We start from the raw sequence: 17,869 nt of genomic DNA on the forward strand, positions 1-17,869 counted from the left end.
TGCATCTTCCTTTTCACAATACCCCACAGATTTTCTATGGGGCTAAGGTCAGGGGAGTTGGCGGGCCAATTTAGAGCAGAAATACCATGGTCCGTAAACCAGGCACGGGTAGATTTTGCGCTGTGTGCAGGCGCCAAGTCCTGTTGGAACTTGAAATCTCCATCTCCATAGAGCAGGTCAGCAGCAGGAAGCATGAAGTGCTCTAAAACTTGCTGGTAGACGGCTGCGTTGACCCTGGATCTCAGGAAACAGAGTGGACCGACACCAGCAGATGACATGGCACCCCAAACCATCACCCAACCATGCAAATGTTGCATTTCCTTTGGAAATCGAGGTCCCAGAGTCTGGAGGAAGACAGGAGAGGCACAGGATCCACGTTGCCTGAAGTCTAGTGTAAAGTTTCCACCATCAGTGATGGTTTGGGGTGCCATGTCATCTGCTGGTGTCGGTCCACTCTGTTTCCTGAGATCCAGGGTCAACGCAGCCGTCTACCAGCAAGTTTTAGAGCACTTCATGCATCCTGCTGCTGACCTGCTCTATGGAGATGGAGATTTCAAGTTCCAACAGGACTCGGCGCCTGCACACAGCGCAAAATCTACCCGTGCCTGGTTTACGGACCATGGTATTTCTGTTCTAAATTGGCCCGCCAACTCCCCTGACCTTAGCCCCATAGAAAATCTGTGGGGTATTGTGAAAAGGAAGATGCAGAATGCCAGACCCAAAAACGCAGAAGAGTTGAAGGCCACTATCAGAGCAACCTGGGCTCTCATAACACCTGAGCAGTGCCAGAAACTCATCGACTCCATGCCACGCCGCATTAACGCAGTAATTGAGGCAAAAGGAGCTCCAACCAAATATTGAGTATTGTACATGCTCATATTTTTCATTTTCATACTTTTCAGTTGGCCAACATTTCTAAAAATCCCTTTTTTGTATTAGCCTTAAGTAATATTCTAATTTTGTGACACACGGAATTTTGGATTTTCATTTGTTGCCACTTCAAATCATCAAAATTAAATGAAATAAACATTTGAATGCATCAGTCTGTGTGCAATGAATAAATATAATGTACAAGTTACACCTTTTGAATGCAATTACTGAAATAAATCAAGTTTTTCAAAATATTCTAATTTACTGGCTTTTACCTGTATATATCATGTAGTAACAGACACCTTCATAACAATATGTACAATATACACACTGCAAGTATATATATATTATATGTATATAAATATATATAAATATATATATATATATATATATATATATATATATATATATATAATGTTATGGGAATGATTTATTCCGCGCTTTGATTTGTGTTCCCATAGCAACGCAGTGTGTGTGTGTGTGTGTGTGTGTGTGTGTGTGTGTGTGTGTGTGTGTGTGTGTGTGTAGACATAGACACTTTTGAAACTACACGTGTGTGGATGGACATTGTTTTAACCCCAAATATGTCTTTTTGAAACCCTCTGTGTTCCTGTGGACATAACCAAAGTCTTCCTGTGTCCAGAGTCACTTATTCCCGGAATTTTTTTAACAATAATATGACAAAAAAAAGGAATTTGTGAAAATAATCATCGATCTAATAAGTGTTGATCATATATTATTATATCATGTCCTCGTATGATTCTGACAATATTCAAACCAACCTTGGTAACACCACCAGTGATTTATGCATGGATCTACATGTTATGTACACCTGTAATGTACACCTGTAATGTACACCTGTAATGAACACCTGTAATGTACACCTGTTATGTACACCTGGCTGCAACACCATCATCTCTCTGGATCCTTATTAATGGACGTGTTCATTTCCTGTTAATAACTGCTTACTTTCTGCTGTAACACAGTTCCATCTACACTTCTTAAAGTAGAAGCACGTATTTCTTGCATTTCTTCAAGCTAGCTTAGTGATGTGTACGCCTGCTCCTGCTTGCTCTTTCTGAAAAAAGGCTGATCCAGAGGGCATCGGATTTTGTGTTCAGCAGGTTTCACGCAGAAACATTAAATCATTCATAACCAGCGCATTTTCTCCAACTTCACTTTGGCCTGTCGCACCAACAAAGCATACAAAAGTATATCTATGGATGAAATATTGCAGAAAATATGAAAACATTAGAGAAGACATAGAAAGTCGGAGAAATTCACTGGAACTAATAGCATGTATAACTAATAGCATGTATAACTAATAGCATGTATAACTAATAACATGTATAACTAATAGCATGTATAACTAATAGCATGTATAACTAATAACATGTATAACTAATAGCATGTATAACTAATAGCATGTATAACTAATAGCATGTATACTGTTGCGTTTTGGACCAGTTGTTCCTCCCAGGGAATTCAAGTCACAATTCGCTCCCAAGTTCTTTCCGACACTTAAAGCTGAGTTGAAAAACCACCAGAGACAGAATAGGTATTTTCTTGTATATTCTCAAAGCTTTGCCAATATACATTTTTATTGAGACCAGTCTAACTCTAGAACCTTCTATCGCGCACACCCAAAATGGTCTGTCTTCCCGACCCCACCACACTCTCTCTCGTCCCATCTCTGTAGCCAAAACAAAATGCTAGTCTAAACACATTCCAAAGAACTCAAGGTTATCGCACATAGTATACTTGCTGACAGAGCATAAAGAGAATAAATGGAAAATACGAGCTGTTTTCAAATATGACTAATAAATGAAAGAAGTACAACTTAAATTCGGATATATGTAAATATCTGCCTCCGACAATACCCACTTGTATTATATCATCCTCCACAATGACGTATAACGCATCAGATACCTTTGCCACAAAATAAGCCCGCAAGCTAGTGAACATTTGTAAAAAAGCAAGTCTTTGGAGAGCAGAGGGGAAAAGGTGAAAATAATAACTACATTAAATTGCTCTCTGCTGCTAAAAAGCTGAACTTGTTTAGCAATTTAAATAAAAGTTTTTATAAGTCTACAGTTCAACCCAATTGTCTTTCCACAATAGCATGAGTACAATAAAGTTCACTGCAGGTTCTGCTGCGTAACACTTCGGCTCAAATGTGTGAGTCTACTCCACAAACACCTCTGCAGCTCCCTGACATGGTCACATGTGTGAGTCTACTCCACAAAGACTTGTGCAGCTCCCTGACATGGTGAAATGTGTGAGTCTACTCCACAAAGAAGGCGTTGAACAACTTGCATGCATGTTAAAGAAAGAAGTGTGATGACATTAAGGGACAAGCTGAAGGTCACACACATTCAAACACTAGTTTGGAAGTTTCTTCTAACTCCTCATGCACTTTAGGCTCAATCTTGAATGAAAGAAAGCGGGAAAGCAAGAAGAAAGCGGGAAAGCGAGCTGAAAAGAAGAGCAATGTGGACGCATGCCTGCATGTATGTGACAAGTGTCTAAGTGTTTATCCCCACTATTTCATCACACTTGAGGGATACAGATCTATGTTTTTGTTTACATTTGTCAGCTGCCATGGTCTGTCAATAAATAGAAAGCAGGTTCCTGTCAAGGTACAAATGAGGGCCTGATGGCCGTGCATTCTGTGTTTCTACACCTTCTATACTTACTGGGACTCTGCATTCTGTGTTTCTACACCTTCTGTACTTACTGGGACTCTGCATTCTGTGTTTCTACACCTTCTATACTTACTGGGACTCTGTATTCTGTGTTTCTACACCTTCTATACTTACTGGGACTCTGCGCTCTGTTAGCCTCCACTTCTGTGGCTGTTCTCTTCAGTCCTAGAAGTCTGGCCGCAAGGCTGAGGAGTTGATCTTTCACTGACAACTGGGCCGCCTCGCCCTCCTCCGAGGCGCCGTCCAATTCGACGCCTGTGCAAAGAGCAGTAAAATCAAATTGAGTCTGGCTGGCAGATGATCCCGCTAAGTGCCGTCTCAGAGCTTCTTTTCGGCTCGCTGAGTTTTACGGAGCTCCGCGAGGTAGAATAATGGAGCGCGGGAATATAAAAACGGAGGGTACCACCGCAGTGCGTGTTGAGAAGATGGTGGAAGTCTTGCAGGAGATGTCGGGTTTCCATCGGGCATGGACAGTTCTCCTGCTGGTTGCCGTCTCTGAAGCTCAGAAGCATGTTGATCTGATGCAGACAAAAGAAGAAATAGTGAACACTATAAGGCCTTGTTCACACTCAGAGGTAGGCTACAGTCAAAAACACTATGAGGCCTTGTTCACACTCAGAGGTAGGCTACAGTCAAAAACACTATAAGGCCTTGTTCACACTCAGAGGTAGGCTACAGTCAAAAACACTATAAGGTCTTGTTCACACTCAGAGGTAGGCTACAGTCAAAAACACTATAAGGTCTTGTTCACACTCAGAGGTAGGTTACAGTCAAAAACACTATAAGGCCTTGTTCACACTCAGAGGTAGGCTACAGTCAAAAACACTATGAGGTCTTGTTCACACTCAGAGGTAGGCTACAGTCAAAAACACTATAAGGCCTTGTTCACACTCAGAGGTAGGCTACAGTCAAAAACACTATAAGGTCTTGTTCACACTCAGAGGGAGGCTACAGTCAAAAACACTATAAGGCCTTGTTCACACTCAGAGGTAGGCTACAGTCAAAAACACTATGAGGCCTTGTTCACACTCAGAGGTAGGCTACAGTCAAAAACACTATAAGGCCTTGTTCACACTCAGAGGTAGGCTACAGTCAAAAACACTATAAGGCCTTGTTCACACTCAGAGGTAGGCTACAGTCAAAAACACTATAAGGTCTTGTTCACACTCAGAGGGAGGCTACAGTCAAAAACACTATAAGGCCTTGTTCACACTCAGAGGTAGGCTACAGTCAAAAACACTATAAGGTCTTGTTCACACTCAGAGGTAGGTTACAGTGAAAAACACTATAAGGCCTTGTTCACACTCAGAGGTAGGCTACAGTCAAAAACACTATGAGGTCTTGTTCACACTCAGAGGTAGGCTACAGTCAAAAACACTATAAGGCCTTGTTCACACTCAGAGGTAGGCTACAGTCAAAAACACTATGAGGTCTTGTTCACACTCAGAGGTAGGCTACAGTCAAAAACACTATAAGGCCTTGTTCACACTCAGAGGTAGGCTACAGTCAAAAACACTATAAGGCCTTGTTCACACTCAGAGGTAGGCTACAGTCAAAAACATATGCATAACACAAAAACTGAATTGGGCAGCTTTCATGGCTTATGTGTAGCATCTCAAATATGTTTGCTGGGTTGAACATGTATCGTAATTGCCAACCTATTTACCATTTTCCCCGATTTGAACCCTGCACTTTAAACCAAGTTGCGGCTAATTTGTGGATTTTTCCGGGTTCACATGCCATCAAAAGATTTAGCCTCGTCACTAAAGCCCAATGATATTGCCAAACGGGTCACGGTGGACCGATGAAATTGTTCACATTAAATCAAACGCACTCACATCATCATTAAGTCAGCCATTTAGTGCATTATGCACTCACCCTCATCGTGGAGAAGAAATGACTAAATGCACACAACGCGAGCCCTAAAGCCGAAGAAGATTGACATGGCTACTTTATGCCGTGTTCCAGTCTTTTATGGTTGAAGTTGTATAATTACAATATGATACATGACATATTTTCATTTCTCCTTACAACATGACCGAAAGGGAGTAGGAAGAAACAATCCTACCTCTTTTCCAATTCATAGCAATTACTGTCACATATGCTGCAGAAAATGGATGGATAGATGTTCACTTCCTGTTCTCATTTTGTAACACAATTGAAATCAAGTAATTGTAAATACAACAGTTCTTCTAAATAAATGGTTAGGTCAGTTTGATTGGCATAAAGAGACAAATAATATTATCACAATTCCAATAAGGTTCAAGACCATCCATCCATCCATCTTCTTCCGCTTATCCGAGGTGGGGTCGCGGGGGCAGCAGCCTAAGCATGGAAACCCAGACTTCCCTCTCCCCAGCCACTTGGTCCAGCTCCTCCCGGGGGATCCCGAGGCGTTCCCAGGCCAGCCGGGAGACATAGTCTTCCCAACGTGTCCTGGGTCTTCCCCGTGGCCTCCTACCGGTCGGACGTGCCCTAAACACCTCCCGAGGGAGGCGATCGGGTGGCATCCTGACCAGATGCCCGAACCACCTCATCTGGCTCCTCTCCATGTGGAGGAGCAGTGGCTTTACTTTGAGCTCCCCCCGGATGGCAGAGCTTCTCACTGTATCTCTAAGGGAGAGCCCCGCCACCCGGCGGAGGAAACTCATTTGGGCCGCTTGTACCCGTGATCTTGTCCTTTCGGTCATAACCCAAAGCTCATGACCATAGGTGAGGATGGGAACGTAGATCGACCGGTAAATTGAGAGCTTTGCCTTCCGGCTCAGCTCCTTCTTCACCACAACGGATCGATACAGCGTCCGCATTACTGAAGACGCCGCACCGATCCGCCTGTCGATCTCACCATCCACTCTTCCCTCACTCGTGAACAAGACTCCCAGGTACTTGAACTCCTCCACTTGGGGCAGGGTCTCCTCCCCAACCCGAAGATGGCATTCCACCCTTTTCCGGGCGAGAACCATGGACTCGGACTTGGAGGTGCTGATTCTCATCCCAGTCGCTTCACACTCGGCTGCGAACCGATCCAGCAAGAGCTGAAGATCCTGGCCAGATGAAGCCATCAGGACCACATCATCTGCAGAATCTTTGTCACCGATTCTGTTCATAACTTTTATGGACAGAATTTCTAGGCGCAGTCAAGGCGTTGAGGGGATCTGGTTTTGTGGCTGCAAGGTTCAAGACGTTTGTCAGAATTCTTCTTCCTTGTACTTTGTCAAACTAGATCCTATAAGTACATTGTTTGACCTTGCTAAATCTATTCCATAATTCAAATCCGCATACTGATATGCTAAAGCGAGAAGGTCCAGGGTTGGATTAGCGGACTCTGACTGCATGGACTCCATCTTCCCCACCTGGGGACAGGCTGATTGGCAACTTCAACCCCTGACTAACACCCTCCCCCCCTCCACATCCCACCTCCCCGGATTGTAAATAATCAAATGTAAATAATCAAATGTTCTTATGCTATGTGAACTCACTATGTTCTCTGCTCTCTGTACATATCCTACCAAGTCACACCTACACTGTTACAATGTCCATTTCTCTGATGATGCAATTGTTGAAGACTGAAGTGTTGATATCAACCAAACCCTCCTCATCCCACCCCCCGGATTGTAAATAATGTAAATAATTCAATGTATATACTCTGATGATGAACTTGTGTGATGTGATGATAGTATATATTTGTACCATGAATTGATTAAAGTGGACCCTGACTTAAACAAGTGTAAAAACTTATTGGGGTGTTACCATTTAGTGGTCAATTGTAGGGAATATGTACTTCACTGTGCAATCTATTAATACAAGTCTCAATCAATCAATCAATCCCTATTGTGTTTATTCTCTATTTGTGTAGACTCTGCCACGAGGTGACAACTGGGCCAGGGTGCACCCCGCCTTCTTGGGATAGGCTCCAGCACCCTTCTGCCCCTTGCGACCTCGAGAGGGACAAGCGTTAAAAGAAGGTATGGTTGGATGGATTGATATGCTAAAGGTTTCAAGTGTTGTACGATCTTTGGTTAAAGGTGTGATTTAACACAAGCACCTGTGTAAATATGTATTATGACTTCCTTGTGTTTGAGACATCCAACCTGCTCTTGCGGAGGCGAGCGGAACTCCTTGGTCTTGCGTGCAGTGAGGGCCGCCGACATGTTGAGAGCCTGCATGACTTGTCTGTAGCGGAAGCGCTGGTTCTCCTGCAGCTGAGTCACCACATTTTCCGAGAAGCCGACCACTGCTTCTACCCTGTGGCGCACCTGGATATCGCACAGGTAGGTCAGCACGTTGCAGAGCTGCGAGGAAAGAGACAAATATATCAGCTTTGTTTGGATGGATTGTGAACAAACGCTGTGTGTTCACCTCAAGTTTGACCGTTTCCGGAAGTTTCATTTGCAGCAGTCCTAGTTTGGGATCATTTACGTCTTTTCCACTTTCTTCCTCTGTTGAAAAGACTCCAGGTTCTATCAGTTGGAGAACCCTAGCCAGGTCCTCCTCAGTCAACACCCCCATTACCAGAAGGGTGTAGAAGAGTTTGATGAGAGGAACTAGCAGATGCTCTACACTGCCCCCTACAGGGTCTCTGACACCAGCATGCACGGCCCAGACGGCTGCACTCAGCATCTCCACTGTGAGGCTCTTCACTATGTCCAGAGGAAGTTCTGGACTGTCACTACTGGCTCTTTCCCTTTCCAACCTATCGCTCCAGACAAAGCAAGGCCTGGAGAAGCGCATCTGTGGTTTGAGAGACGTGCTTGGAAGGCCAAAAGGCAGACTGGAGCAAAGGGTGATGTCTCTGGTTTGGTCCGTCATGGGGACGATGTATTCATGGTTCATCATGAGACATGCGCTGGCGTGGCTGCTGAGGTAAACCTAGGAAGAAAAGGTAAAGATGAACACATTGAGAAGCAGGAGGAGAAACACAAACACACCTGGACAAGAAGCTGGTAAAAGGCAGAGCGCAGCGGGCCAGGTAGATGAACATCCTGGAGGGCGTGGAGGACCTGGGTCTGGTCCACATGGCTGCAGATGGCGTGGCAAACTCTGGTGTTGCCATGGGCGCACACAGCGCAGTACAAGAGGAGGGTGTGGCACTGAAAGGTCAAGAGGTCCTCAAGTTCGGACAGCTCCAAGATGTCCACACACCTACAGTACAAGTCATCAGAATATGTTGGAGCAGTATTTTGACATTTAAATCACCTAGACAAAATTAAAACAATTTCATGGATCAAAACAAACCATAAATTGGTTTCAATGATATTTTGAATTGTGACAACAATGTGTTCAAATAAATGCTGTCAAATCATCCATCCATCCATCCATCCATCTTCTTCCGCTTATCCGAGGTGGGGTCGCGGGGGCAGCAGCCTAAGCAGGGAAGCCCAGACTTCCCTCTCCCCAGCCGCTTCGTCCAGCTCTTCCTGTGGGATCCCGAGGCGTTCCCAGGCCAGCCGGGAGACATAGTCTTCCCAACGTGTCCTGGGTCTTCCCCGCGGCCTCCTACCGGTCGGACGTGCCCTAAACACCTCCCTAGGGAGGCGTTCGGGTGGCATCCTGACCAGATGCCTGAACCACCTCATCTGGCTCCTCTCCATGTGGAGGAGCAGCGGCTTTACTTTGAGCTCCCCCCGGATGGCAGAGCTTCTCACCCTATCTCTAAGGGAGAGACCCGCCACCCGGCGGAGGAAACTCATTTCGGCCGCTTGTACCCGTGATCTTGTCCTTTCGGTCATAACCCAAAGCTCATGACCATAGGTGAGGATGGGAACGTAGATCGACCAGTAAATTGAGAGCTTTGCCTTCCGGCTCAGCTCCTTCTTCACCACAACGGATCGATACAGCGTCCGCATTACTGAAGACGCCGCACCGATCCGCCTGTCGATCTCACCATCCACTCTTCCCTCACTCGTGAACAAGACTCCGAGGTACTTGAACTCCTCCACTTGGGGCAAGATCTCCTCCTCAACCCGGAGATGGCACTCCACCCTTTTCCGGGCGAGAACCATGGACTCGGACTTGGAGGTGCTGATTCTCATCCCAGTCGCTTCACACTCGGCTGCGAACCGATCCAGCGAGAGCTGAAGATCCTGGCCAGATGAAGCCATCAGGACCACATCATCTGCAAAAAGCAGAGACCTAATCCTGCAGCCACCAAACCAGATCCCCTCAACGCCTTGACTGCGCCTAGAAATTCTGTCCATAAAAGTTATGAACAGAATCGGTGACAAAGGGCAAATCAATTCAAATCAGACTTAAATTGTGATTTGGGTGTGCCACAAGGATCTATTTTGCTTTTCAGTAAATATATTAATGACCTCCCAATATTTGCACAAATACCACCTGCCAAATGTATGCAGATGATGCAATCATTTAAGTGGAGGCGACACCTCAACAGGCTCACAGATATTAAACAGACACTTGCTGAAGTATCAACAAGGCTTCAAAATAACAGTTTAACCCTCAATGATAACAAATGTGTTTCTCTCTGAAGGAACAATCATTCAATGAAATTCAGGTCAACAATAATCAAAATAAAATAGAGCAGGTAAAGGAATTGAAATATTTGGGTGTTATTTTGGACCCAAAGCCAAAATGTGATGGCCTCACATCTGTGGAAGTCTTTGCCACTGGAGTTAAAGTCACAGTGGGAGCTGTAGAGTGAAAAGGTGCTGGACCACTGTGGGTCAGTCTGGGTTCTCACATCTGTGGAAGTCTTTCCACTGGAGTTAAAGTCACAGTGGGACATTAAACTTTTCTCCACAAAACTGAAAAAGTGGCTTGAGAAGTGTGAGCACTGAACTTGGTGTAGTGATGGACTAATGGGGCCAGATATTTTTCATGTATTTTTATTTTGTACTTGTCTTAATCCTTTTGTATTTTCTTGAAAAGTCTAACCAGGGACAAGGATTGCAAAGGAGCCTGTCTTATGTACGTTGACATGAGTTACCTGTGAGTAGCAACGTTTACTTGCACTGTCCATGTCAAATAAATACAGAAGTAAAATAGATAGTTCAAATCAATCGATTCAGACCTGCTTTCGTCAGGGATTTGGAGGGTCATGACTTGAAGAGGCTCAAGGCATTGGACTCTCCAGCCGTGGCGCTCGTCTGGACGATCTAGCGTCACGTTCAAGGTTCTGTCAGGCACTCGGGTCCACGTGGACCGGCTCAGACGCTGGACCTGAAGCCTCGGCGGGCACTGATGTGCGGCTGTCGTCCGTAGGCTGCCGAGCAAACCGGCCGACAGCGGCATCACATTCTGTGTGATGAAAATAAGCAAAGTAAAAGCAGGACATAGGCTGTAAATACCATCTCAATCTTGATGCTGCTTTTCAAACCTTAGAAGGTTTTACAGCTCTACTTCTCTCCATTCAGAGGTGTATTGATTACAGTCTTATCAAGTCTTATCCCCTGGCATGAAGAGATAAACCTCAGCGCATGTTCACCTGATGAAGACCTTGTGATAGAAGATGGGATAAAAATTGTGCTTCTCATTCTGCTCCGGTCCATTTCTCAGTGTACAAATAATCCCTGAAATGTACAACTAGGGTGGCCTTTTTTCTTCAAGGTTCACCGAGTTGCAGAATTGAATGAACAGCTATTAGCTTCAGGCCAGGAGGTAACACAACTTGTCTTTGGGAATGCTGACTGGTGTGAATGGAGGTGTGCAGTGTCTTTGCTTTTTACCTTCATGCTTCCCAGTTGAAACTGGAACATGCTGCTGGTGGTGGGCTGGATGAAAGTGGCGGGAAACAGTTTTGTGCCGGCCTCCACCTGAGTCGTTCACAAATGACAACACTCGTCGTAATCAAAACGCAAACATTTGGAAACAGCTGGCAGGTGTTTATCTGATAAATAACATTCTAAAATGACACAATTAATCATTTGAAACTATTATATAGTATTTGTTTTGAAGAAAAAGATTTATTTTTCCATTTACAGTATGTACTGTATTTCACCAAGTGTTCCCTAACAGGAGACTTGAACAACCAAAGAGGGTTTCTCTCCTTATAATAATAATAATAACTGGGATTTATATAGCGCTTTTCTAAGTACCCAAAGTCGCTTTACATGTCGAACCCATCAATCATTCACACCTGGTGGTGGTAAGCTACTTTCATAGCCACAGCTGCCCTGGGGTAGACTGACGGAAGCGTGGCTGCAATTTGCGCCAACGGCCCCTCCGACCACCACCTATCATTCAATTCACCGGTGTGAGTGGCACCGGGGGCAAAGGGTGAAGTGTCCCGCCCAAGGACACAACGGCAGCGATTTTTGGATGGTAAGAGGCGGGGAGCGAACCTGCAACCCTCAGGTTTCTGGCACAGTTGCTCTACCCACTACGCCATGCCGCCCCGCTCCTTGGCACACCTGACAAAGAACTTGAACTCATGCCTATATTGCCCCTCGTAGGCATGGCCATCCTTCACATTTCAACTGACACTGGGATCAAATAAGTGATTTTAAACTACCCCGGTGCTCAAACCGGTTGGTAAAAAAAGAAAAACGAACACACTTTGTTAAAAAAAACAAAAAAACATTTATTTATTTATATTAAATTTTGTGACAAGTTGAGTATTAGTATTTTAAATGCTTCCATAATATAAATACAATGATGACTAGGCTATACATTAAAAACAAGACTTAAAAGCCACAAAAAATTGTTGTAATTATTGCAGCAAAACTAGCAACAAAGCTAAACGTAGAGAACGAGCAAAAAAAACTACTTGGTTGTAATGTTGATGCTCATAATTATGAGGTTCATGAATGCACCTCGCTTGCCGTGACAGTTGATTGGTGCATAATGAGGACATGCTCTGTTGTTAGGTGGGGGACCCCCAGGGAACATGCTTTATCAGTATCATACAGTACCAAAAGCTGTGGACTACAAAACGTCTTTATAATAACCATTAATCATTTTTTATTTATATATAAAAAATAAAAAAATCAGCACAAATATTTGTTTTCATTTTGTTTGTTTAGGTTAGTGCTTTATATATTGTGAATTTATTATTATTTATTTCATTTTATTTTTTCAGTATTAAATGGTTCAAGTGGGTTAAAAAAGTGTTTATAGTTTGAATAAGGATTCCTTTTTTTTCAGAATTTCTTTAAATATTTTCTGTTACACACTATAAATCAATGTTAATAATGTTGTTTTTTGTTGTACATTGATCTACTTTAATGTTAATAAGGATACAATGCTATGCAGAGGTGTACTTACAACAATTTTATAGACAAATGATACCATCTAGAGTCACAGCGGAGAGTTGGGGGGCGCAAAATGTTTTCTTGTCCAAGGGGGGCGTAACAGAAAATAATTGAGAAGCACTTTTGTATCTCAGGTTTGTTGTTGGTGTGTTAAGGTCAGCAATAAAGTTTACAATCTACTTAGGAGTAGTGACTTGCACAATATCATTGTCTGTATTCATCAAGCACTCAAATAGCTGTGCTTGGTTACTAGAGGTGGGGGAAATAATCCATTTATTGATTAGTAAAGGTCAATAATCAATGGATGTATTAATTGTAAATAAAGTCATGTCTGACTCACCGAGAGATCCAACCAGCTCCTTTATTATCTGACACTTAGTGAATGTTCCAGTTTTTGCACACATTTTCATTTTTTGTAATAAATGCGATGGCAATTGTTTTAACTGTTTCTTATTACAAATGCACTGTTTTTTTAAAGTTACGAGTTTGATTGATTGATTGAGAAGTTTATTGACATGTTAAAGATTGTAATCCATGTAATGCTTTAAAGAAGCAAATGGATGGCACAAAAAGCCAAAAGGCTTGTTTCCATTGTTCGCCATTAAATATTCATCAAATATTTATCACAAGTGATAAACGCTTGTTTAGTGAAACGAAAATAAATGTAAAACTGGGGCGGTATAGCTCGGTTGGTAGAGTGGCCGTGCCAGCAACTTGAGGGTTCCAGGTTCAATCCCTGCTTCCGCCATCCTAGTCACTGCCGTTGTGTCCTTGGGCAAGACACTTTACCCACCTGCTCCCAGTGCCACCCACACTGCTTTAAATGGAACTTAGATATTGGCTTTCACTATGTAAAGTGCTTTGAGTCACTAGAGAAAAGCGTTATATAAATATAATTCACTTCACTTCAAATATACATAAATGAAAGATGTATCAATAACCGATTTTTACTCAAATGGTAATTGTAATTGAATGGTGAGGTGCCCAAAGATTCTCACCTCTACTTGTTACTACTGTTTACGTCGGCACCGTAATAAAACGGAGTTTGTGTTCCCAGATCCCCTCAACGCCTTGACTGCGCCTAGAAATTCTGTCCATAAAAGTTATGAACAGAATCGGTGACAAAGGGCAGCCTTGGCGGAGTCCAACCCTCACTGGAAAAGTGTCCGACTTACTGCCGGCAATGCGGACCAAGCTCTGGCACCGAGCATACAGGGAGCGGACCGCCACAATCAGACAGTCCGTTACCCTATACTCTCTGAGCGCTCCCCACAGGACTTCCCGAGGGACACGGTCGAATGCCTTCTCCAAGTCCACAAAACACATGTAGACTGGTTGGGCAAACTCCCATGCACCCTCAAGGACCCTGCCCAGAGTATAGAGCTGGTCCACAGTTCCACGACCAGGACGAAAACCACACTGTTCCTCCTGAATCCGAGGTTCGACTATCCGGCGTAGCCTCCTCTCCAGTATACCTGAATAGACCTTACCGGGAAGGCTGAGGAGTGTGATCCCACGATAGTTAGAACACACCTTCCGGTTCCCCTTCTTAAAGAGAGGAACCACCACCCCGGTCTGCCAATCCAGAGGTACCGCCCCCGATGTCCACGCGATGCTGCAGAGTCTTGTCAACCAAGACAGCCCCACAGCATCCAGAGCCTTAAGGAACTCCGGGCGGATCTCATCTACCCCTGGGGCCTTGCCACCGAGGAGCTTTTTAACTACCTCAGCAACCTCATCCCCAGAAATAGGAGAGCCCACCACAGACTCCCCAGGCACTGCTTCCTCATAGGAAGACGTGTTGGTGGGATTGAGGAGGTCTTCGAAGTATTCCCTCCACCGATCCACAACATCCGCAGTCGAGGTCAGCAGAACACCATCCCCGCCATACACGGTGTTGATAGTGCACTGCTTCCCCTTCCTGAGGCGGCGGATGGTGGTCCAGAATTGCTTCGAAGCCGTCCGGAAGTCGTTTTCCATGGCTTCCCCGAACTCCTCCCATGTCCGAGTTTTTGCCTCTGCGACCGCTGAAGCCGCAGGCCTGTCGGTACCTGTCCGCTGCTTCAGGAGTCCTATGAGCCGAAAGAACCCGATAGGACTCCTTCTTCAGCTTGACGGCATCCCTCACCGCCGGTGTCCACCAACGGGTTCTAGGATTACCGCCACGACAAGCACCAACTACCTTGCGGCCACAGCTCCAATCAGCCGCCTCGACAATAGAGGCGCGGAACATGGTCCATTCGGACTCAATGTCCAGCACCTCCCTCGTGACATGTTCAAAGTTCTTCCGGAGGTGGGAATTGAAACTCTCTCTGACAGGAGACTCTGCCAGACGTTCCCAGCAAACCCTCACAATGCGTTTGGGCCTGCCAGGTCTGTCCGGCATCCTCCCCCACCATCGCAGCCAACTCACCACCAGGTGGTGATCGGTAGAAAGCTCCGCCCCTCTCTTCACCCGAGTGTCCAAAACATGAGGCCGCAAATCCGATGACACAACTACAAAGTCGATCATGGAACTGCGGCCTAGGGTGTCCTGGTGCCAAGTGCACATATGGACACCCTTATGCTTGAACATGGTGTTCATTATGGACAATCTGTGACGAGCACAAAAGTCCAATAACAAAACACCGCTCGGGTTCAGATCCGGAAAGCCATTTTTCCCAATCACGCCTCTCCAGGTTTCACTGTCGCTGCCAACATGAGCATTGAAGTCCCCCAGTAGAACGAGGGAATCACCCGGGGGAGCACTCTCAAGTACTCCCTCGAGTGAATCCAAAAAGGGTGGGTACTCTGAGCTGCGGTTTGGCGCGTAAGCGCAAACCACCGTCAGGACCCGTCCCCCCACCCGAAGGCGGAGGGAAGCTACCCTCTCGTCCACCGGGTTGAACTCCAACGTACAGGCTCTGAGCCGGGGGGAAACAAGAATTGCCACCCCAGCCCGTCGCCTCTCACTGCCGGCAACGCCAGAGTGGAAGAGAGTCCAGCCCCTCTCGAGAGAACTGGTTCCAGAGCCCTTGCTGTGCGTCGAAGTGAGTCCGACTATATCTAGCCGGAACTTCTCCACCTCGCGCACTAGCTCAGGCTCCTTCCCCCCCAGCGAGGTGACGTTCCACGTCCCAAGAGCTAGCTTCTGTAGCCGAGGATCGGACCGCCAAGTGCCCTGCCTTCGGCTGCCGCCCAGCTCACATCGCACCCGACCTCTATGACCCCTGCTATGGGTGGTGAGCCCATTGGAGGGGGGACCCACGTTGCCTCTTCAGGCTGTGCCCGGCCGGGCCCCATGGGGACAGGCCCGGCCACCAGGCGCTTGCCATCGTGCCCCACCTCCGGGCCTGGCTCCAGAGGGGGGCCCCGGTGACCCGCGTCCTATTCAAATCATGGCATTAAAAATTTCAGATTGTTTTCTTTGTCTTAGAACAAACACATTCTGAAAATATTACAATAAAAATAGAATAGCGGCAGCGGTAAAGTTTAGATCCTTGAAGGAAAGAAGAAAGTGAATGAATGTTTATAACTGAATATATTTACATGTGCATAAAAATGTGTTTTCTTTTGTATTATTTTATTTTAATGAATGAAGTAACGTTTATGACAACCTTTTTCCAAAACACAATATAGAAAGTGAGATATAACAGCATAATGCATACATTTATCATTTGTTTTCAAAACGCTTACAAAACAATTGGACCCCAAATATTTACTGTGGGACCCCATTTTTATGACTTGATGGCCAGGGACCCCATTTTGAAAATTCCTAGCGCCAACACTGATGGAGTATTGATGCGTGTGTTCTAATACTAATCAAATATCATCCATAGATCATTCATTATCTTGACTTTGACATCCCTCTAATCTTTTACTTTAGAGAAGAGAAGTGTTGGAAACTTCTCTTGTTGACTTATTTGTATTTGACTTCATTCAATGTTTGGCTAGAATTTGATTAAACAAAAGCAGTTTTCTTTGAAGTAATATTGAAATCTATCAGAGGTGTTTATAGTTGATCCTAAAAGTGTCACCCAGTGTTTGTACAAAAGTACTGGTGGTGGTCACAAAGATTGACAGCCTCCAAAATATGCTAGAATCAGCAATCAGAATAAGAAATCCCACTTGGTAGAAGGTGGCCATCTCCACTCCGCTGGAGGTAAAGGTCAGCATCCCAGTGGCCGTGTGGATCAAACAACCGATTTCCAGGCCAGCACTCCTCCGACTGCGAGACAAACCCGTGGCCTCGCCGGCACAAACCATGTAACAGTTACTCCTCTTGGCACTGTGGGAGTGGAGAAGATTGACACTTTATGTCCAAGTGTGCAAGACGAGACAACGCTAACCTCTCCTGGACTTTGCCGCCGTCATCTCCGAGGGTGACAGTCACCGTCAGGCTGTTGTCAGGGTCGAAGGTCACGTCATTGGGATGGAAATCCGGGGTGACCCAGCCCACCCACACGTTGAAAGGCTCCTGGCCTGGAAGAACCCTCACAGAGTAGTAGTACTGAAAGGGACAGGAAGGACTCATGATGCTGTGGTCCTAGAGAAGATGACAGGGTCTTCTTCTTCACACCTGATCAAGGTGATCAGCGTTGTCTTTGTCAACAAGGACATCTTCCAGAAGCCGAGCAGAGGAGTTGCTGCTGACCAGGTCTGCTTTGTTTCTCTTCAACATGAACCTTTGAAGCACAGACACTAACTTCAATGTGGATTTCTTTATTGGACAAGCACAGTGTTCATTTTCTTGACTAAATACTTTCCACTTTGTTAGCATTATTTTCCCCTGGCTAAAATAGGACGATAACAAATGCACCTTGTCGAAAACATTTGCGAAATGAATTGACAATTTAGTCAACAAACAAAAACGAGACCAAAATGTTGACAAAGACCAAATCCAATCATTTTTCATATTGTGGTAAGACAAGTTGGGAATGCAGGAGCCAATCACAACTACTGTCTTTGCTCACAACACTACATTGTAGGGATGTAACCATAAACGCTAATCATGATGCGGTTAATATTAACCTTTTTAATTAAAATGATCTAAAAACTGCACTGTGGTAAGCTCACGGAGGACTTACTGGTGCCAGTTTGCTAGCTTAA

General features: G+C 45.1%; 1 protein-coding gene across 1 annotated transcript in view; it reads right to left on the reverse strand.

Moving 5' to 3' along the window:
- Nucleotides 1-17,869, reverse strand: part of LOC133577041 (ryanodine receptor 2-like) — a 194,230-nt gene that overhangs the window by 114,905 nt on the left and 61,456 nt on the right. The window contains exons 31-40 of the mRNA XM_061930583.2: nucleotides 17,340-17,445; nucleotides 17,110-17,270; nucleotides 16,889-17,048; nucleotides 11,258-11,344; nucleotides 10,603-10,829; nucleotides 8,504-8,717; nucleotides 7,935-8,444; nucleotides 7,667-7,867; nucleotides 3,982-4,093; nucleotides 3,690-3,830 (exon numbers count right to left, since the gene is read on the reverse strand). Coding sequence (XP_061786567.1) covers nucleotides 3,690-3,830; nucleotides 3,982-4,093; nucleotides 7,667-7,867; nucleotides 7,935-8,444; nucleotides 8,504-8,717; nucleotides 10,603-10,829; nucleotides 11,258-11,344; nucleotides 16,889-17,048; nucleotides 17,110-17,270; nucleotides 17,340-17,445 — 1,919 coding nt within the window. The remainder of the gene's footprint in view (nucleotides 1-3,689; nucleotides 3,831-3,981; nucleotides 4,094-7,666; nucleotides 7,868-7,934; nucleotides 8,445-8,503; nucleotides 8,718-10,602; nucleotides 10,830-11,257; nucleotides 11,345-16,888; nucleotides 17,049-17,109; nucleotides 17,271-17,339; nucleotides 17,446-17,869) is intronic.

This window comes from Nerophis lumbriciformis, linkage group LG02 (genome assembly GCF_033978685.3).
Source record: "Nerophis lumbriciformis linkage group LG02, RoL_Nlum_v2.1, whole genome shotgun sequence".
Lineage (NCBI taxonomy): Eukaryota > Metazoa > Chordata > Actinopteri > Syngnathiformes > Syngnathidae > Nerophis > Nerophis lumbriciformis.